Source organism: Aotus nancymaae, unplaced genomic scaffold (genome assembly GCF_030222135.1).
Source record: "Aotus nancymaae isolate 86718 unplaced genomic scaffold, 86718_ANA_hifiasm-v0.15.2.pri h1tg000014l, whole genome shotgun sequence".
In the NCBI taxonomy this organism is placed as follows: Eukaryota; Metazoa; Chordata; class Mammalia; order Primates; family Aotidae; genus Aotus; species Aotus nancymaae.
In genome coordinates this window covers 6,271,667-6,294,093 of record NW_026988425.1, presented here as the reverse complement: position 1 = coordinate 6,294,093, position 22,427 = coordinate 6,271,667, and the positions used below count along the sequence as shown (strand labels likewise).

The window sequence follows — 22,427 nt, the reverse complement described above, 5'->3', positions numbered from 1 at the left end:
CCAGGAAGATGTCCAGGGACCTTCTGAGAAAAGATGTGCATGCCTCAGACCATCCTGAAGAGCATGGGCCCACTGCTGAAAAAATCATGTTTACCTGTGTGAATGTGTGTGTGCATGTGTGTGTGTACATGTGTGTGTGTTCATGGGTGCAGAAAAGCAGCCAGTGTCTCTAACAGGTGGAATCATAAAACTTCATTCTCTACCTTAGCATGTACCATTTTCTATAATCAGAAAAAATTCTTAAGAGTTTTACAGGTTAACAATACGGCAAATGCCATTATAATTCTGTGCACTGTCACAAAATTCATGCTTTTCCCGTCCTCTTCATGAAATACCGAAGCACTGGTCATCATGGCAGGAATTGTAAAATGATAACAGTAATAGTAAGAGCTATCATAGCATTATACAATTGGCTTGTTCCAGGCCTGGACACACATGGGTCAGCTGGAGGTGCCCAAAGCACAAGCCCTCTGGGAAGCACCAGGCTTCCGGGGGTCCAGCCTTCATTTAGAGGTCAAAGCCATCACACCATGTTCCGCTCTTTAAATAACCCTGAGCCTCTAGAGGAACTCTGCGCTCAGTGCTGGTCCACACAACAGAGCCGCCACTGGGCTCTGAACACCACGGCTCCTGCATCGCTGTGGTCTCAGTCTACAATCGCCAGAGACCATTGCAGGGTCCACAGAATGTCCTCTGTGTTCACTCTCATCGCGGACGGGCGTCTGATTCCAATGGAATAAGATTTATTCACCTGAACCAAATTAGAGCAATCTCCTCCTCTAATAAATTGTTATCATCATGAGGGCAGATCAAAGTTGGCAGCAACAGAGAAAATCTATTTATATTGTTCTCCATTTAATTGGCTTTTTTGGGTTAAGTGCACTTAGAGGAAGAAAAAAATCCCTACAGATCATTTAAATTATGACATTGTGAAAGTCACGGGTGTCATCCTGAAATTAAGATGTAAACATCTAAGTGATACTGTTTGAATAAAAAAATTTATATGACTACTTTAAACATACATCTTCATTTTACAAAGATCCTTAGTGTGTGTATATATACACATATATATGTAAAATCTAAGGATATATACATACATAATTACATATATATAAAATATATATAATCTGAACACTACAGTTCAATACCATAGCTTCTCTGTGTGTGTGTATATATACATAGAGAGATATAGATAAGCCTTAGAGCATAAAAATATGCATAAATATAAAATATAGATTAAAATATTTAGATATAAATACAAAGATATAAAATATAGATTATGTTTATATACATATATATAATAAAGAACCCAGCCTTATATGGTTTTGATGGACTCTGACATCTTTTTGAGGTTTATGGAAAATCCCTCAACTCATGAAGCCTCTGGGAGGGGTCGGCCTGGGCGCCTGAGCGTGGGAATGATGCTTATGCAGCTGCCCAGCTGTGCACCCGGACACATGAAGGTAACAAGTGATATGGAGAAGAAGCCAAGGCTCAGGCAGCTTTGCTGCCCTCCATCAATGCGGGTGGAAGAAACCAAGTCGGCCCTGCTCTTCCAGAGGGCAAAATTCCAAGAGGGCAAGAGGCAGGAGGCTGGGCAAACAAGAAGTACGCAAAAGATGCAGAGGCGGTGGGCTGGTGGCGTGCACCTGTCCGCCAGCCTCTGCGGGAGTCACCGCAAAGCCCATCCTACCCTCTTCTCAAGTCTTGTGGCAGACTGCTGGTGATAGCTGAGGACCTTGTAATGAATCTGTCTACTTCTGAGTAAAGTAAGAATGCATGTAAAGTGCAAATGACGGAACACAACTGCTCTCTCTGATGCGCCTTGTGACTGGTCTGGCGTCTCATCCCAGCTCTGGGTAGGTGCTTGTTCAAACAGTTTGATCAATCAAATTAACAATTAATAATCATTTTCTGAAGTGACTCTAAGTCAAATGAGTAAAATTCTCATAAAAAGTAGAATTGAAGGCTTTCAGAAAGCATTTTCCACCTAAATTTGGCAAGACATTTAAAATGATGAAAATGATTAAGAAAAAGCATCAACTTGGTACATCAGCATCAAAACCAGTAGAAGGAAAACCTTCCCCATGATCACTTCAGCCTCCGCTCCTCACTGGAGGGCCACCTTCAAGGCTCACTGATGCTCCAGGCGGTTGTTTGAAATAAGAATGCACCAGTCAGCCCCTGTCCCCTGCCCGGCCTGAATGTCTACACTGCCTGCCTGACTCCACCCCTCCACACACACACTTTGCCGGGCGCCCCTTTCCTCTGTCCTCAGGCCAGTGTACACAGCAGGATCATCTGTTCGCCCACCCCGCCCTGCTGCTCCAGCTCCAGGGAGGATGACTGGGTTCCCTGAGCAGTTAGCAGTGGTGAGGCCATGCTCTGAACCTGAGCGAGGGACTGGGGCAGGAGGCTCGCTCAGCCAGGACAGGGCATTTTCAAGCAGGGGCTGGAAAGGAAGAGAGAAAGGAACACTGATAACCTTGGCCACGTGCAGAGGAGCAGCAAGAGAACAGGGACGGGAGAGTTATAGAGACGGTGACAAGGTAAAGTGAGACAAAAAATAGTGTCATCCAGGGATAACAGGGAAACGGGAAAAGTGCCAAAGAAGATGGATGGAGGCCCTGCTCATTGACCTGGATGAGAGCAAGGAGAGAGGACCAGCAGGCAAGGCAGGAAGAGTCCTGCAGGCGGAGGGGAGAGTCAGGGAGGAAACTAAGGTGATCCGGTGATCTGAAAAAGGAAGGAAAGAAAATTCTGGGACAGCTAAGAACAGAGGAACCTGCAAAAACTGAAGTCTGTGAGGAGGGATGTGTCGATGCTGCAGGAACAAAGGGGCTGGGAAGTGACACAGTCTGGGGCACGTGGGGCTGGCAGGCCGAGGGTGGAGAGGCTGGGGAGCGCGGCCGGCAGGCCGAGGGTGGAGGAGAGGCTGGGGCATGGGTGCGGCAGGGCAGATAGACAGGGGGACATCTGAGATGCAAAAGCCACAGCAAGGAAGACAAATGAAACCAACTCATATGTGCTTGGAAAGCAAGACTCTCCTGTGGGCTGAGCTGAGTCCTCCCAGATTCCTATGCTGAAGTCCTAGTCATCAGCACCTCAGAACGACACTGTATTTGGAAATGGAGTCTTTATAGAGATGATTACCTTAAAATGAGGTCATCAGGGCAGGGCCTAATCCAATGGGAATGTGTCCCTCCAGGAAGAGGAAATCCAGACACAGGTAGAGGGGAGAAGATGACATCTACAAGCCAAGGAGAGAGGCCTGGGGCTCCAGCCCTGCCCACGCCTTGGTCTCAGGCTTCCCATGGAGAACGCATTTCTGCTGTTTAGGCCCCAGCCTGTGGGTACTTTGTCTCAGCAGCTCTCAAGTAATATAGGCTAACACAGGCTCCAAGAATAAAAGGCACAGCTGAATGGAAGGAGGAAAGGGGAGGAGAGGGAGGGAAAGAGAGCAGGGAAAGAGAGAGAAAGAGAGAGAGATTGTGAGGAGAGAATGAATTTACACAGTAGCATAGAGAGCTCCAGTCAGGGGAGGACCACAGTGAAATAAAAGAGAAGACATTTACAGAGAAGTTCTTTAAATGACACCCTTAACACCAAAGTACTCAACAATGTAAATACCAAAGCCTCGTGTGCCGGGCGACAGTCCCAGCCCCAGGACGGTCAGCAGACTCCTCCACTTACTGCTTCTCCACTCAAACACAAACCTCTCAAACTTCTGCCAGGTGGATTTTCTGGCAAATGGTATGATGACATTTCAAGGGCATGCGATTAAAAACGAAACCCCATAAAGCTTATTCTCATGTACTCAAACACTCTGACCAATGAATTCGGTGTTTAGAAAAAGAATTCACATGACTTAGGGCCGGAGTGGCATGCCTTTGGCAGTCAGCATCACGAGAAAGCCCTTTGATGGCGCTGGCGTTGTGGCTAAAAATGTCCACTTTCCTACCACTGCAATTACGGTGCACTCCACACCCTTTGCCTTTCTCTGATGACTCTTGATCTTGCAGTGACTGAAGGACATCAATTCAAACTCATTTTACAATAGGTGCTGGTGCCTACTAAGCGCGGGGTGGGGAGGGGTGGCTGTTCTTGCAGGCCCCTTGCTCCCACCCACCAGGGGCCACACTGTCCAGCCCCACCTAGGGGAGCATCCAGCCCAGGATGGAGAGACAGGACACAGCCCCCCAGAAGGCCCACTGGCCACAGCCAGCTGCAGGTGGCATGCTCTCGGCTGGGGAAGGGATGAGCAACCTGGCAGAGGCAAGGGCAGAGGCGGGTGGGTGGGGGGTGGGGGGACTTCAGCAGGCCAGCTGGCCTTGGGGTGCAAGGGGGCTCATGGCCAGCCCACACTTCCTGAGTGCAGAGCAGACTGCTCCCCACGATGGCTGCCTGGTGCTGACAAGGACTGGAGGTGACCCTGGTTCCAGTTTTTGGAAGAGGAAACAGGGAGGGGAAGAAGTGGCTAGTTCCACTGTGAAGACACTGGGTGCAGCACTGCCCTGGCTGCTGAGCCAGAGGGAAGGGCTCATCCCCTCCACTCCTCCCCGCACTGCTCAGGGCCCTGGGAGGGTGTCGGGGGCAGAGGGAAGGAAAGGGAAGGGACAGGAAGGGAGGATAGAGGGTGCGAGGGGAGTGTGAGGGGAGGGAGGTCACCTTGGGCCCCAGTAGCAGAGGGAGACAGGCTGGTGAAGGAAACAAGCAAATACACAGAAAGGAAAAAGTGGAGGCCGAGTGCGGTGGCTCACGCCTGTAATCCCAGCACTTTGGGAGGCCAAGGTGGGTGCATCACCTGAGGTCAGGAGTTCAAGACCAGCCTGGCCAACATGGTGAAACCCTGTCTCTACTAAAAATACAAAAAAAAAAAAAATTATCTGGGCTTGGTGGCTCATGCCTGTCATCCCAGTAACTCGGGAGGCTGAGGCAGGAGAATTGCTTGGACCTGGGGGTGGAGGTTGCAGTGTGCCAAGATTGCGCCATTGCATTCCAGCCTGGGCAACAAAAGCAAAACTCTGTCTCCGAAAAAAAAAAAGTGGCAAAGTTCTGCACAGCGTAAAAAGCAAACGTGGAAATGCGGGAAGGGCGAGGAGTCCAGGTTCCATCCTCCTGGAGGCGGATGCAGGTTTAAGGTGAGGCGGACGCAGGTTTAAGGTGAGGTGGGAGCTCTTCTGCTGCACCTGGAGCTGGACACGGGAAGCTCAGACTCTCAGGGTCCGTTTCCAGCAGCGATTCCCATGATTCCCACGCAGGAAGTGAGCAAGGGGTCATCCCGGGGAGGGAGGGCGGCTCTTTCCTCTCCAGGACAAAGAGCGGCTGTGTCTGGATTCCTGATGGCGGACAGGGGCACCCCGAAGCATCCCACAGCCCCCAACAGAGTCCCTGTCAAAACGAGGTGCAAAGTACCCTCCACCCCCAGGCCCTGGGGAGTGGAAACTGAGGTTGAGAACCACTGGATCCTGGGATTGAGTCTTGGAGAAAATTACTTGTTGCTCATCTCCCAGGTTTCTGTTAGGAAATTAAGATATTCATTCCTATTTAGACTCAGTCTTACTACTGTCTGCCTCTTCCCTTGGCTCTGTAATCCATTAAGAAAAAGTTTAAGAAAACTAAATTGTTTTCAGCTCTGTTTCCCAACTTTGCTTAATTATGTAATTCTAAATATTTATTGTTTCTTTTAAAGACCTAAGAAAACTAAAATGCTCGCTGGGTGCTCATTCTTGTTATCCCAGTACTTTAGGAGGCCAATGAGGGCAGATCACCTGAAATCAAAAGTTCGAGACCAGCCTGGCCCAGATGGTGAAACCCCGTCTCTACTAAAATTATAAAACTTAGCCAGGCGTGGTGGTGCACGCCTGGAGTCCCAGCCACCCGGGGGCGCTGAGGCTCGGGAATTGCTTGAACCCAGGAGGCAGAGGTTGCAGTGGCTGAGACTGTACCACTGTGCTCCAGTCTGGGTGGCAGAGTGAGACTCTGTCTAAAAAAAACCCTAAAATCCTAGTTATAGTTAAAAAGTGTCTGAGCCTGGCGACAGTGCCTTTGTAGTCATACATGAGGGTGCCATTGATAATCCATCAAGTTGTAGCTTCTTATCAAGGGACGAGCACAGATGGCCCTGCAGAGCTATGAATGCCGTTGACTGCAAGAGGTTAAAATACCCGGAGCAGAAATTAGCTGCGCTCTAAGTCCCAACGAATCTCTCTTTTTGAAACGTCATTAAGGCATTTAAAATCCTACTGAGGGTGACCTGAGGCACTCAGTGTCACCCGCCATTGAAGCCCAGCGAAGGCAGACACGGCCCTCCCTGCCACCCCTTTCACACCTGCTGGCTGCCAGGATGTGACTGACTCTGAGGTCCATAAGTAATCTCCTTGTTTTTTCTCTCCGACCTCCACAAACTGTTCAAGTCCTCCTCTAATTGAGAAGTGCAGCCAGCAGTGGCCAAAACCCTCAACTACAAAGCACCGAAATCAGCTACTTCAGATAAAGACCTTCAGAAACTAATCAGACACAGGAACGAACACAACCACCACGTGTGTGCTACGATTCTACGGGAACTCACTGGGAGCCATTTCCCCTTCCTTTTCGACCATCTTGCCATCTTGAATTTGGGATTGCTTTTTGAGATGGGATTGTAAATCTTTTCTAGTTTCGTTGTTCCTACTGCAGAAGTTAAAACAATGGTGTATCGGGAAGAGGATTTTCTCTGAGTGGTTAGCAGGTGCCAAATGTTATCACAACTCAAAAGCAGCACTGAGGTCTCGGCTTACAAGTGACCTTGTTCGCTAGGCCTGTTTCCCAGTTCTGCTGAATGATGTAAGTCTCAATATTTGTGTTTGTGTTTTTAAAAAAGCCCTTAGAAGGCAGAAGAATCACTTGAATACGTGAGGCCGAGGTTGCAGTGAGCCGATCTCACGCCACAGCACCCCAGACTGGGCCAAAAGAGCAAAACTCCATCTTAAAAAAAAAAAAAGCCCTTAGAATAATCTGGAACAAAAATTTGGTGCAAAAAATAGCACAAATATGAAGCCTACCTGGGTTTTAGACCTTCGGACCGAGGCATGGTTCCCAGTCCTGCTGCTCACAGAGTGTGGGAGGGAGTGGTAGTCACAAAAGTCACGGACTTCTGCACCACACAGAAAAGTGAGGGCATCTCCCTGCTCCCCAGCGCCTTCCTCACCCAAGGCCCTATACCAAGGACGTGCCAGGCTCCACTTCACCTGTTCACACAGCCCTCTGTTCACTGCTGTCCTCCAAACTCAAATTCTTTCCCCAGCCTTGCCTTAGAATCACTGTATTGTACACTTAAAACATGATGTCAAGCTCTGGAATAAATAAAAGAATTTACTCACCCCATTTCAGCGTGAAACCTTCCAGAACAATGAGAAATATTAAAAAAAAATACTATCAATCTGTAAATATCATGACTTACTGGTTTAAAGGAATAGCAGGTAATAGTGAAATACATGAGACTGAAGGGAGATAAAGAAAATTAAGATTGGGAGCAATGTACCAATCTTCACTGTGATTATGTCAAGAAAATAACAGCATCAAAAGAAAGGAAGAGTCAGTAGCAAAGAAAGGGATGATTTAGAGATGCAGACTTCTGAAAGCTTTGACTTACGAAAAATGCTGTCTTTCATTTATCATTCACTCAACTGTGCTTGACTCGTAAGACTAGTTAATTGCACAACATTATTTTTGTGAAGACCAAACAAATTACAAAATAGGCTTTCACACTAGGTTCAGAAGCCGGAAATGTCAGAATCATTTTCCTGCAGCAGAAATCTTACATTTCCTCCAGCCTCCCTGGGCAACTTAATTTAATGGCGATGTATGGAAGTTTCCATAGAATTCTATGGGGAAAGTCCCACAGGGATTTTGGGTGAGGCTTATTCTGCCCTAAGTGCATGCTAAGCGATGGTGGTCTTTTTCTTTCTCCAGCCCTTGTCCAGCCCTGCGGTTAGTGGCCTCTCATACCTGGTACTTGGCAACTCCCTGTACACATGAGGCGGCATGGGGATGATGCTCCGGGGAGTTCTCACTAAGCAGGTGTAAGAGGAGCCGGGCCCTGGCAGCTCCTTGAGGAGCACTGGTCTGCTTCAGCCATGTCGCCCTCGGGAGCTTGAGAACACAGGAACTGGCCTCACTCCTCAGTCCAGGATCCCTCCCCGGCCTGGGTTTCTGGGAAGGCTCACATGCCCCGTGCATTGGAGAGCTGAATGCAATCATGGGGTGAGGGTCCTGCCTGGCTCTTGCCCTTAACCTCAATGGCGGCCCCACAGCTGCTGACAGATCCCCCTTCTTTCTCGCTCTCAGGCCCCTGACTCTGGGGCAGCCACTGGCTGCTTTCTTCACACTTTCTCCCACATCCGGGTGTTGAGTCCTGGGTTGAGACTGTCTTTCCTGGTAGAGTCCTGACCAAGTCCCAGTTCTGAAGTCTTGGAGCATCTTCTGGCCACAGAGTCAGCATGAGGTGGTCTGAAAGGCCTGGAAAGGTTAAACGGCCGTCACCCTTGCTTGGACTTGTCCAGTCTGCTGGCCCCCATCAAGGGCAATAAGGTCAAGTGCTGACCAACAGCTGCTGCAGAGCCTGCTGCATTCACCTTTCCAACAAAGCTGGGGGCACCGAGGGCTGGGAGAGCCTGCAGCTTCTCCAAATGGGACATCTGCTAGAGCTGGGAAACCAGTGGGTCTCTGAGACCTCTAAACGGTGTGTGGCTGGAGCCAAGGTGGGGATGGAGGACCTTGAAGATTTTTCTGAGGATAGGGTGATTGGAATCATCTCCACTAAAAGATTACACAACAGCTAAATAATGTGTTTAACAGGAGCAAAAAAGAGACATAAATAAACATGAACAAATGGTCTGAGCACTGGAGGGCAGGCCTGCTTCTATTTGCTGACTATGATGCTGACATTACAAACCCAGAGCAGTAGTTATGGCAACACCACCCAGGCCCGGGAACTGATTCAGATATCGTTGCAGGCTCCATTTCCACGTAAAGTATAATATTTCTTCGTAGAATGATATGCAGGGGTGCTGAAAAACACTGGGGACAGGAGGATGCTTTCTGCCTGTAATGGTCTCAGATGAGGAAATTCTGGTATTTCTAAACTATGGGAAAATCACTGGGAGCACAACAAAAACAGCGTAGACATCCTGGAGGATCAATGAACTGTATCCCACACCCCGTCCTGTGAGAATGCAGATTCCACCCACGCGAGTCTTCAGACTGGGGGAGAACCCTAGAGATAGCTAGTCAGTCTCTTCCCAAATGCAGAAAGCCTCAGTCTAGAGTTTGGGCCAGTGCTCAAGCCCCAGCTGACTGAGCAGTTAAGAGAACATGAAGCAGGCATTGGTATTTCACTGTGGAGTAGCCTCCAACTGCCATAAGATTATACATCATATCACAGATGTTTCTGAGAAACTCGGCAATTTCTGCAGGTCGAATATTTCAGCGAGGTTTCTCTTAAATTCTTCTAAAGAAAGAGCTTTCCTAAAAGTATGAATATTAGAAAGGATCCATGTAATTGACTACAGTGAATTTCCCTTTCAATTGTACTGAACAGTTTATGTTCATTCTGTGTAACTTGTCATAATTGCTGGAGTCCACAACTTTCTACAAATTTTAAAATTTGATTCATGAACCAGTTTTTCACCTTAAAGCAAAATGGTAACCAAGAAGTTTTCAAGTGGGCATTGCATCCTGTAACAAAGAATGAATATCAACAACACTGAATGGCTAACAAGGACATTGGGTGTGCACTTAGAGATCATAGAGGTAAATGTTTTAAATAAGAATATTCTTCTATGTAATTTGCTAACCAGCAAAAGAAATGAAGCTAATTTAAAAATGCTACTGATGTAATGGAATTCTTATGATACCAAAGTTGAAGAGGTTAAAAAATCCAGATATCAATCTGTGCTAGGAAAATAACAGAATCCCAGAAACCAGCCCCTGATGGTGCAGAATCATTTGATGATAGAAAGTCAGCAAAGACAGCAAGAAGCGTCCACAGCAGTAGATTCAAAAGGGCAAAAAGGAGGCTCTTCTGGATTTCCGGTGAATGTCTGTAACAACACAGTCATGTATGGAAGCATCTGAGCCACCTGGGGGTGAACATTGCCATGAAACACACATCGTTACGAAAGCACATCTCTGTGTGCATTGGATACTGCTGCGTCTTGGTCACACGTTTCTGTGCATTTAATTCAATAAATCTTCTTCTTCTTTAGAAGCAGGATCATCTATCGATCACCTCCTCTATCCAAGGAGCACAGGCACATCATTTCCTTTGATCCTTGTGATTCATGTGAGCAGTGGGGTTTATGCTTCTCACCTTTAGGGGAGGCCCCTGATGCTCAGGAAGGCGGGGGGGCCTGTCCAGCAGTGAGCCGTGCTCAGGAGGGAGAAGGGGCTGAAGGCTTCCCTCTGCATCCAGATCCCCGGCTTTATCCCAGCCCCACCCAACAATAAATGGGAGAACTGAGACACCTGTTGGGCTCCTAAATCTTCATCCCAATTGTTCCCGCCCTGAGCTGCAGAATAAGGTTTAAGAGCTTTCCCAAAACAGCCGTCACCACCTAGAGCCATGAGCAACACCTCCAGTTCTCAGCCTGGGGCCCATGCCCGCCTTGGGGTATACACATTTGGATGGGAAAGATGTCTCCATTTTCACTAACTTCAAACTGCAACTCAACACTTCCTGTAATTAGGATTGAAAGTTAAGAAACCACAGCAGTATCAGCAATGCCTTGGGTTTATCACCAATAGAAATCCCAAATGTTTAAAAATCGCATTACAGTTGTTGTAGATATTTTGAAATGTCATTGATGCTCACTATTGTCAGATTAGGAGAGTTGTTAGACCTGCCTCCAGATCTTAATATTTAATGTGTTAATAAAGTGCTTTTTAAATTTTAGTTTATTACTTTTTAAAAAAAGTTCTGCTAACTGTATTTAAGTATAATTGGTTTCCTTTGAAATCCTATGCATTCTGTTTTGTGCAACTAAAGACATTCTGGGAGGAGCCCACAGGTGTCCCCGGATGCCTCGAGGCCATGCAGTCCTCCAGGTGGCTTCGAGGGGTTTGGGGCAGCAGGAGGGGCTCCCGTGGTTGGTCTGTTTCTCTCCGACGGATCACTGAGAATAACCAAGAGCCCTCCATCTCCCTAATTTATGAAAAGGCAGATGCCAGGATATCCTTTTAAATGAAATTACTAATAAAATAAGTACTTTAATTCAATTCAGTAGAGTTCAAACTCACTTTTTATTAGATCAGTTTTATTTGTGAACTATGATAATGCCCTTTAAGCTTTGTGAAATTTTTATCTTTATAGTTAGAGTAGCTATCCTGTATGAGTTCTCTAAGAGGACGATGTTTCATAGCGTACGTTATAAAGAGATCAAAAGAAGTCAGCAGGGCGCTGGAGGGGTGGGCTCGCAGCCACCAGTCTCGGCAGCTCACCTGCATTAGTTTTAGGCTTCGTTTACATTGGATGAAGGCACTTCCCCTGGAGGATTCTAACCCGCTGCTGTGGATGAGGCTCCTGGCTTTGCTGTGCTCTTCTTTCCCAGCCAACCTGGAGGAGGAGGGCTCCCTCCCCAGGGGCACTGTCAGATGCAGGCACGCGTGAGCTGCGGTGGAGGGCTCTGATGACCAACAGCCTTCTTGCACAAAGCCAGGCTAAATACTTTATAATTCATTTAGTATTTCAGTGACTCTTAAAAAGTTACATTTTAAAGGCTTCTAATACTCAACTAGATACAGTTAATTTAAGCTTGTAACACACTCAATTCTGGTGAAGTTTCCACTACAATATTTTCCTTGGCAGAGAAGCAGAGTTGAGGAGGGTATGTCATGAATCATGCAGAACTCCAGCACAAATTAATCCTTGCAGCAACTGATATTTACTTGGTACAGTTATATACAATTCCTGACAGACATCTTCTGGGAAGCAATGTGGGCACCCAATCTGACACTAAGAAAGCCACCTAATACACACGTATCATCTATAAGGCAAAAGTATTTGGTTTAATACTTTTGTGCACAAAATATCCAAATTCATAAAATATTAATCACAGCGTTTTAGTAGAACCAATGCATAAGTTCCATAACTCCATTTTCTTATATTTGGAAATGTCTGATCTTCAAGATCAAAAAATGAAAAGTACCCTTAAAATATTTTTATGGAAATTTTCCCTTCAATTCTCAGGTGAGGTGAGGACAATTCAACTTTACGTGTAACTGATCCTTTACCAGACAGTATTTCCTTAGCTTCTTCATCAAAGAACTCAGAGAAAAACCTCGAGAATGCCTGCCAAATACTGTGATGAAGAAATTAGTATTTGTTTTAGAGAAATTATTTTAAAGTAGCCATTTCTTCAACTGAGCGATTTTACCAATGTAACAATTATGTTCAAAAAGCATTTCTTTTTTGAGTTATTTTCAGAATCTCTAAAATGCCTTTCCCTTTCATTTACAGAATAAATAAAGCTGTAATAATTATCTTTCTCCTACAGTTTGAAGAAATTAAGACATTCATCCATTTTGCACAATCAGTACAAGGAGCTTATAACAAATCTGGGCCAATATATTGGTCCAACATTGCTGAAAATTCCGTACCACGTGTCAGATTTGACGGATGCACCATTTGTCCTCTTGTGGATTGATTCTGAGTATTGTAGCAAAACCATGCACCGTGGAACTACAAAGGCACCCCTAACATCCATATGTACCCAGAAACAGACTTGTCCACACCAGCCTCACTAGTACCGTGTCAAGGGCAGATAAGGCAAAACCGTGCACCGTGGAACTACAAAGGCACCCCCTAACATCCATATGTACCACGAGGAACAATCACACTTACACATGGTACTTGGTTGGGGTGGCTTTTACATGCCAACTAGACACCTCCTCAGAACCAGGTGGCTCTGGCACTGGACTGGTTTCCTGCTGACAGCTCAGCTCTGTGCATGATTCAACCTCCACAAACCTCAGTTTCTTCCTCTGTACAATGGGAATAACAACAGCACCCACTTCATAGGCTGCTCCAAGGATTTAATCAAATCATTCACATAAAGCATTCTGCACAGCAGCTGACCCACGGTTAGCTCTTATGTTTCATCGCAAGAAGGGCAAAACCAGGAGGATGGGGAGTCTGCTCACGGAAACAGATCTTGTGGCAAACATTTATTTGGCACAACAAGGTGTTGGATATTTAGCAAAGGGAAGGGGCAATAAAGTTGTAATTATGTAAACTGGCAGGATAAGCACAGAAACGAACATTTTCTAGACAATGCAGAACTTCCTCCTCTGAACTGCAGAAATCATCGCTTTTATTGAAGGAGTGGTTGAGGGGCTGTTTTCGGAGAAGTTGGGGCACCCGGGCAGGGTTTTGAAGGATGGCCAGGAACTCACCTGGGAAACATGGGCAAGAGGGGCTTCCAGGCAGGAGGGGCTGGTGGAAGAGGGGCCTCTGTGGGGGCTGTGGCAGATGTAGGAATACCATCATGGCTGGACAGTGCTGGGAAACTTAAGCTCTATTTCATAAGGTTCATCACAAAATGTGATAAAGCCTGGTCTGCATTTTAGAGGGGCCATGCAGGTGGCATCAGGGAGGATGGATGATGGAGACAGAGAGACTGGATGGGGGCACTGCAGGAATCCAAGCAGATGACAGGCACGCACGAGGCAGGAGTGCAGGGCTGGAGAGGACAGCCTAGCACTGAAGAACAGGAACAGAACAGCCTCTGTGAGTGTGGCTCCCTGACCTCGCCCAGACCTGCTGGCTGGGTAAGGGCAAGGTCGGGCAGCTTCTTCCAGCTTCTGCAGACACACCTGCCCTCATCTCTCAATCCTTTGCCACCTGATTGGTCCCAAATCTGCTCTCCCAGTCTGGTGTCCTCCTCACACTCAGCTGGCTTCCTCCTATCCTCGTGGGATTAGCGGACCACGGAGAGGACCAGGAGAGTACTGTGGACAATGCACAGAAGGGGAAGGGTCGTCATGGGAATGCCAAGGGCCATGTCACTACAGTGCTCAGTGAATGAATGAATGAATGATGTATGTAACAATGAGAAAATAACTGAACAATTAAACCTTAGCGTAGCTTGCCAACTTACTGAGTAGGGAAGTGTAGGCATTACTGGAAACATTTCTGCTATTACTACAACGCCTTGTTTGGTGTAGGGGCATGCCTGACCTCTCCATCTATCAGCAGTGAAACCATATTCCAAAATACACTGAGTGACTAATGCCCCATCTTAATGTTGAGTCTCAACCTCCCTCTAAGGACTCCTTAAGGACTCCTTAAGTCCTCCTTAAGGACTACGCTCCCTCTAAGAACATCATTCGGAATTTCTGAAGACCCTGCTGACCCTGGGACCCCACTGTGCTCATGTCCCCACTGCACACCCAGGTCACTGTCTATTGTCAGATCCACAGATATTTCCTAAATATTAACAAAAGTATACTTGTGAGGCTGCCTGGCATGTCAAAAGGAAATGTGAAGGGTTTTGTCTTCTCTCCATAGAAGGTACGTTCTCTGAGGCAGGCACCTGATGTGTATCTAATCCACCAATGACGCCTAGGAAGTTCCTGCATGATGGGACCACTTGAATCCCACGCTGTATTAATCAGTCACGGCTCTGGAGGGTCTGTTCACACCACTCTCCACAGCTGTGTCTCATTGAGGGTGGAGTGAATCATCCCTACATTTTTTTTTCAGGGTTTACACTCCCTCGTAGTCTACGAGAGCAGTCCAGGGAGGAAGGCTGGCTTTAGGATGGCATCTCTATAGAAGTCGGGCTTTGAAGGAGCTGAGTCAGGGTTGACCTAGGAGAGGGAGTCTGATCCAGATGGGGAGGGGAGGTTGGGGGATTAATTACAACTGCTTCTGAAGCTCTGGGCTGTGGTTACTGGTGGGTGAGGCTGTGCCTGCCAGGTGGAGAGGGAGAAGGTGGACCATGGCCAGCATCAGGCAGCTTTTCCAACCTGGTCTGCCCAATAGAATCACGAGGCGCTCCTCTGACCAGCCTCTGCCAGGGCCTGATCCTAGACCACAAAGTCTGAGTCTCTGAGGGGATGGCCCTGGTATTAAAATAATTTGCATACTCCCTGGGGCATCTAATGTGTTGCCAGGGTTGGGAACCACTGGCAGAGAAGGAAGGATTAACACTTGTGACCAGCCATCCTCTCCCCTCCTGACTTCCACATCAACATGTCTAGGACAGCAACAACCTCTGATTCCAGGAGATCTGAAATGTGGCTCAAAACCCGGCCACGAGTAGCAGTTTCGTTTCCTTAACTATAAAAGCCATTTCGGCTGGTGCCTTATCTGCCCTTGACACGGTACTAGTGAGGCTGGTGTGGACAAGTCTGTTTCTGGGTAGAGAAAGGAGGCACTGAGCAGGCTGTGGGTGTCAGGCTTTCATTCAGACTTCAGCTCATTGCCCACGTGGGCACATTCCACTAAGAAACAGCCACGAACCTACACTGTCCTTACAGAGGAAACCAGATCTTCCCCATCACTTAAGGGAAATCAGAAAAGTACACAAAGATACACTACACCCTCTTCCTGCAGTTCAGATTCTCAAAGTCTCATGGTGAAGTAAAAGCGGCTCCTGCCATGAGCTGCCAGGCACCCCGGGCTGAGCTGCCGGAGCTCTCCAAATGGGTGTGGGGCTATTTTTAGGATACAGTCCTGCCTGCGTCCTCCTGCCTGCCCTACTTGATAGAAGAACAAGTAGCTATTTTTTCCTCTGAACAGTCCAGCGTATCGATACCTCAAGCTGCAGAGTCATCAGTGGTGGCAATAATCCCCGTCCCCTGTACACAGCGCAGGACAAAACACAGTGACTCATAAGCACGCTACCAAAAATCCACGTCTCCCCCGACAAATCAGACGGCGCGACCCACCCCTGCTGGTCACTGTTCTTGCTCTAGGCTGTCGGAGCTTCCCTCTGGGTGTGCAGCCATTTCTCTACTCAGAGCTGCGGGCAACGTTCTCCATCCAGTGCCTCGCTCCGCGTGGCTTCATCTATTGCTTTTCAAACTAGCACAGCAGCTACAGAAACAAGATGCACAACTGGTTAAGAAATTCCTGTTTGGATTCCTTGTGGGCTGAACTGTTTCTCCTCCAATCCCCAAGGTACATGGTGAACTCCTGACCCACAGTACCTCAGAGTGTGACCTTATTTGGAGATAGGGTTTTGAAGAGGTAATTAAGTTAAAGTCAGGTCAGGACGATGGGCCCTAATCCAATCTGACCGTGTTCTTACAAGAAGAGGGGATTAGGACACAGACACACACAGAAGGAAGGCCATGTGAGGACACAGGGAGGACACAGCGTCTACAAGCTGAGCAGGGAGGACTCAGGAGGAATGAGCCCTCTGACACCTTGATCTGGGACTTCCAGGTCCTCTGTTATGGCAGCCCCAGCAACCTGATACAGGGCCTTTAAAAATTTTGTGTGACATATGGTTGGGTGAGGTGGTTCACACCTGTAATTCCAATACTCTGGGAGGCTGAGGTGGGAGGACTTTTGGAGCCCAGGAGTTCGAGACCAGCCCGGGCAACATAGTGAGACCCACAGCTCTACAAAAATAAACAAAATTAGCTGGGTATGGTGGCGTGCACCTGTAGTCCCAGCTACTCGGGAGGCTGAGATGAAGGATTGCTTGAGTCCAGGAATTAAAGATTACAGTGAGCTATGATCATGCCACTGTGCTCCAGCCTGGGTGATAGAGGGGACTCTGTTTCAAAAAAACAAAAAACAAAAAACTGTGTGTTATAGCTGGTTAGAAGCCCACAGATTTTAGGAACCCAAAGGGCTGTTCATCTTTGTCACCCTTTCTGATGAGACTGCTGGTTTTATAGACATAAGTGAAGTGCTATTTCTAGGCCTAGTATTCTGGAAGATGGGCTTTAGGTTGTCTGTCATGTCTGTGTGGGCATGCGCCTGCACTGCGCTTCCCAATCACAGCATGGTGCAGCCCCTTTCAGACCTAAGGTAGATTTTAGTGACATCACTGAGTATCATTTCACAAAGCTGACTGCAGAGCCCTTTACTCTTTCATTACACTATGACAAGTTTCCTTTATTAAAAAAGCACCCAGAAACCATCAGGCAAAGAGAACTTGTCCTGAAATTGCTGGGCAATTTTAAATTCAAACACTAAGACCCGAGGATGCTTTAGTCCTGATGTTCTGTGAATCTTCTGCGGATAGCTGGCCGAGCATCTCTCCTCTGTGGACAGAAAGGATTATCACAATGGTCACGGTTAATAAACCACCACCTGGAAACAGCAAGGTGCTTGGATGGAGTCTGGCTTTACTGCTATTTCCAACAGCTTTTACTCATGCTGATGAGATTTCAGAGCCTTGCCACTTATGAGCTGTTAGAAGAACAGGAGGCTGTATAGACTCCACCTGACTCCGTGAAGCTACGGTTTCCTCACCTGTATATCAACCATCCGAAGAGCAGAACCAGTGAGGGTCACACAGCCCACGTTCTTAGCTGGCCCAGGGCTTGGCACACGCAAGTAGGAAAGGCTCCCTGCTGCCGCTGCAGTTATTATTGTCAACACTGTGTGCTTGCCGAATTGTATGGCTGGCTCTGAAGGGCCAGGGGAGGAGTGAGGAACTGCCACTCAACTGCCATCTGGTTCCCTGCCCCTGGCGATGCCTAATTAGCTAAAAAGGGGACACTCAGGAGGTGAGTCACAGTGGAAGCAGGGCTTGGAGTCAAGCAGCTTTTGGGGACCCAGCTGCTCACACAACTGCAAGAACAAGGTCCCTGGCCAGTCACACCATCGTCCCACGCTCCAAGCCTGGAGTTAGAAGCCAGTGCACTCTGACACTCTTCATGGCCAGGATCCCCCAGTGCTGGTGCTACTTTGTCTAGGTTTACAGAGTCTGAAAATGCGGTTTTTGTGGGTTAAGCTACCTACTAGGTGCAAGCACTGTGCTGGCATTACAGGCTACTTTCATTTCAGAACCAACATCTTCCAGCTTTTGAATGCCAAAAATCTTACACTGGAGCTATGGGTTATATTCTTTTGGTTCAGTAAATAATAAAGGATGCAAATAATTATCTAAAAGGATACTCTCAACACTTCTCCCAGGTTACTCTAAAGTACAGAGTTTTAAAATCCAATTATAAAAACCTTAGAGTTACCTAAAAATGCCCCAAGTCAAAAGAGGGTTTAGTAATAGACAAAGCGGGAAGATATGTACATCATTACTTCTACACAGAATATATCACATAGGAAATTTATATATTCATTTAAGACAAGCACAATTCATAAAGCAACACGCAAGAGATTTTGGTAACGCAGGCCAGTCAGTTAAAAGCCTCATCAGATGACTGAATTTATCATATCACGTGATAAACTGAAGCTTTTTATTGTACACAAAACTGTTAAGCAGATATTTCTATGTTACACACAAAAACTCTTAACATTGTTTTATGACTTCTCTAGAGGTATAGAAACAGCGTATCCTCAATTCAGAAAGTTCAGCTGAGCAGTAAGTGTTTTCCTCTATGAAAGCCTTTTCTAACTCTGTAGCTTACGAAAATGAACCCTATAAAAGAAATCCCGACAAGTATTGGAACATAACTGGAATACAACGACTCTCCCTTTTAAAGTAATTATCGGTCTGGCAGCTGTCCCAGTTCTCCTTGAATACCTGATCAGGTATTTTGATTGCTTTCCCAAAGCACATTACCTCTAACTGAGGAAATAATTTGGTAACTACCATATGTACTCTGAACAGCCAGGAGGTAGTGAATTTGCAAGAGTAAGGGACAATCAAGCGCGGGTTACCTGAAACACGTCAGAATCCTTTCGTGCACAGAATCCTGAAACATTAATGACTGTTCATTGCTTCCTTTCTTTCATTGCATTTTGAATATTTTATGTATGCCGCACATTACTCTCTCTCGGACAGCTGTATGTTGGAAGCAGCATGAAAAAATGCAAAGAAATTGAACTGGTACTTTAAAAAGTGCTGAGCTTTTACCTCTATTTCAGATGCGGAATAGACAGCATAACGTGATATGCTAGGTGGAGGGCAATGGGTTCAATCAGGACTTTATCAAAATAAGAAATAAAGAAGTTGATCACTACTTTCAATAAAGAAATCTCTGACTTGCAAACTGTATGTGAGAATCTCAATTTTAAGTACAGAGAAAAGGAAATATAAGGACCTGTGTATTTTATACATTGCCCATTGGTATATGGCCCATTGACATACATGCACCAAAGGAACTATTATTATTCACGACATTAAAGTAAAAATGGAAAACATTTCATTTCCTAAGGTCTCTCTCTCTCTCTCTTAAAAAAAAAATTCTCCCTTTTTCATTTCAAACCTTTATTTTCTTGCATCTTTCAAAACATAGGCAGTGGTCCAGCTGACCTCTAAGATCTCTTCCAAGCCTAAAATGTGAAGGTCCTACGATCCCAGAAGGGAATACCACATTCCTCCTCCCCTGATCCCCAATGTCATCTTGACTGTGAAGAACGAAAAACAGTAACAGACTGTTCCGAAGAGTTCTGATTAGCAAGGATGCAAGCAGCAAATAACCAAGGCATTTCTGCACAGCATTCTTCCACATCATTTGTATAAATCCTGTTTGAAAAATAAAACTAAGATCCCCTAACCCCCATGCTCATATTCTAACACATGCACCTTTGATCAGACTCAACATTTAACTGCAGGATGGAGAATAAACCTCTGATATGAGAGCACTAAGCCTCCCTCTGCTGCAGATGTTTTTCTAGAGTTGTTACATCCATGCTATTTCTAACTCGGGAAATATGTGGAACCTAAACCCTAGAAAAGAGGGACTGGCAGGACAGGATTACCTGACCTTCTCTGCTGGAGTTAGGATGCTATTTGCTTGGAATCCCAGGGGTTCCAGCTTTAGTAAAATTGGCAGAACAAGCATTATTTGATTAGTGTGAAAGAACCTGCAGTGAAGGGGACAGAGAAACAGGCCAGGCAGGGAGGAAGTGATGGCTTCTGATGGGCCGCCTGTAGAAAGATCAAGCCGAGGTCATTTGGGGTCTTTTTAAGAAAACAATGATTTTTCATAAATCAAAAAGATGCCCATATCGCAATGTAATTTTCTTAAATGATGCTTAGTATTGGTTCAGGAAAACACCAGAGAACTAGACCGCAGTCGACAGCATAGAATTTGAGCAGACAACACCATCAGGCACTCACCCTGCTCTCAAGTACTTTGGAGTTTCTCTGTGTAAAGCTGCCATCTGATGCAATAGGTGAGGGGCCCTTACTTTGGTATTAAGTTAAAATCTTTAGCTCTAATAAAGGATTTAACTGCTTGGGGCAGTGGGGTGGGGGATGAGAAAGAAAGAAACAAGGTCTGACAGAGACCAAGACCTGGAACCTGGACTCCAGCGATGGTGGCCGTAAGGGGTTCCGGGAAGGAGGAGGCTGCTGCAGGGAGAACAGGCATTTCCAAGACGGGGTCTGGTCTTGTCCCTTAAGGGAGTGCCCAAACCACACCTCCGCCTGTCTAGAGTGAGCTCCCAAGAGCGAAATCTCCACCTTTCCAGTGGAGGCAGTCCAGAAGAAGGCAGGGAGCCGGTTTACAAGCAGGCAGCTGGCCCTCCCCAGGCCAATCGCCTGCAGACCTCCCACCCGGGACCTCTGCGGAGGAGCCTTGTGTGTGGGGGGGCGGGGGAGGGTTGGGGGTTGGGGGGGTTGGGAGAGCAGCTGGGTTGAACACTTAAATCCTGAGGTACAGGAAGAGTTCTCACCTTCATAGACATTATAGGAACAGGAGACAGACGAGCAGACAAGGGAGGGAGAGCAAACGGGAAAGGAGGGGAAAGAGTGGGGAGATAGGGAGGGTGGAGAAGGAAAAAAAGAAAAAGAAATGAGGGTGGGAAGAGAAGCGGGGACAGAGAAAAGGGTGAGGGGAGAAAGTCCAGGAGGAAAGGGAGAGGAGGATATGGGGGAGGAAGGCTAAGGAAGAGGGGTGGGAGAGAATTATGAAAGGGATGAGGAGAGAATGAGCCAGATAGACCAGAGAGTCGGGCAGGGGCAGAGATCGAGACCAGACGCGGGGCCGGGAGAGACCGTACGGAAAGCAGGGGCAGGAAGAAAACACTCAGAGAAAAGAGGCGGAGGCGCTCAGAACATCCCGGTGGGGCGCTGGTGTAGACAGAGCCGGGAGCGAGATGGCCGGAAGGGCCCTCACCTCGGGGCCCTGGCGCCCGGCGGCGCTTTAGACCCGACCGCGGCCCCACGCCCCCAGCCCCGCCGTCCCGGCGCGCGCGCCTTACCTGGCCCTTGACCAGGCTGGCCGCGAACTGGCGCATGACGGCCTCCACGGTGTAGGCGCTGGACCAGCCGCGCGGCGTGAGCAGCTCCATGCAGATGGCGCCGCCGTCCAGCACGTAGCCGTTCTCCAGGCGCGGGCTGAGCACCCGCATGAAGGGCGGCGAGAAAGGGAAGTTGTCGGGGAAGGTGAGGTTGAGCAGGATGAACTCGGTGTTGGTCTCCTTCATGTCCTGCCACAGCACCGAGTCCTTGTCCACCTGGTGCAGCTTCACGTTCCAGTCGAACAGGCTCTCGTCCACCAGCTCCACCGAGATGAAGCGGTCGCTGAGGCGCGCGATGTCCTGCAGCTCCTTCATGAGCCGCCGGCTGCGCACCTGCGTGCAGTGCTGCTGGCGCGCCGCGGGGACCAGGCTGCCGCCCGTCGCCGCCGCCACTGCCGGGCCCGGCCCCGCCCTGGCTCCAGCCGCCCGATCGCGGGGTCCTCCGGCCCCCGCCGGCCCCGCCGCCGCCGCCGCTGCGGCCGGCGCCTTGTCGCGCGGGGCCACCTCCGCCGCGCGCTTGCCCTTGCCCTTGCCCGGCCCCGGGCTGGCGTCGCCCGCGCCCCCGGGGTGCTGCTGCTGCTGCTGTTGCTGCTGCTTGTGGCCGCCGCTCTTGGCGCCGCCCTTGCCTCGCAGAGACGCGCTCTGTTGGCCGCCGCCGCGGTGGTTGTGGTGGTGCTTGGGGTCCTCGGTGTCCCGGTTGTGCAGGCGGATGAGCCCGATCTTCCGCAGCAGCGTGGCCATTTTAGGCTCGGCGCCGACGGTGGGATCCCCTTTGCTCCTCCCCCGGAGCCCGGGAGCCCGGGAGCTGGGGGCGCGGGGCGGCGGCGACGGGCGACCGCTCAGCGGGGCGCGGCAAGGGCCACCCCAGGCGCCGGCGGCCGTGGCGCAGCGGAGCGGGCAGCAGCACGCGCGCTCGCCGGCTGCGGCGTAGCCGCTGTCATATGACGGGGCCCGTTCCGGTTCGCGTTCCGGCCGCCCGGGGAGGGGAGGCTCGGAGGAGACGCGGCGCGGCCGTCTGTCCCCGGGCCAGTCCCCAGGCACAGCCCGTGGAGTCCCGGCG

General features: G+C 48.4%; 1 protein-coding gene across 1 annotated transcript in view; it reads right to left on the bottom strand.

Annotated features, from left to right (window-relative positions):
• The window catches only part of UBE2QL1 (ubiquitin conjugating enzyme E2 QL1), a 49,044-nt gene extending 26,906 nt beyond the window's left edge, over nucleotides 1-22,138 (bottom strand). Inside the window, exon 1 of the mRNA XM_012475310.3 lies at nucleotides 21,329-22,138. Within this exon, the coding sequence (XP_012330733.3) occupies nucleotides 21,329-22,108 (780 nt within the window). The 5' untranslated portion in view covers nucleotides 22,109-22,138. The remainder of the gene's footprint in view (nucleotides 1-21,328) is intronic.
• Between the last annotated feature and the right edge of the window lie 289 nt (nucleotides 22,139-22,427).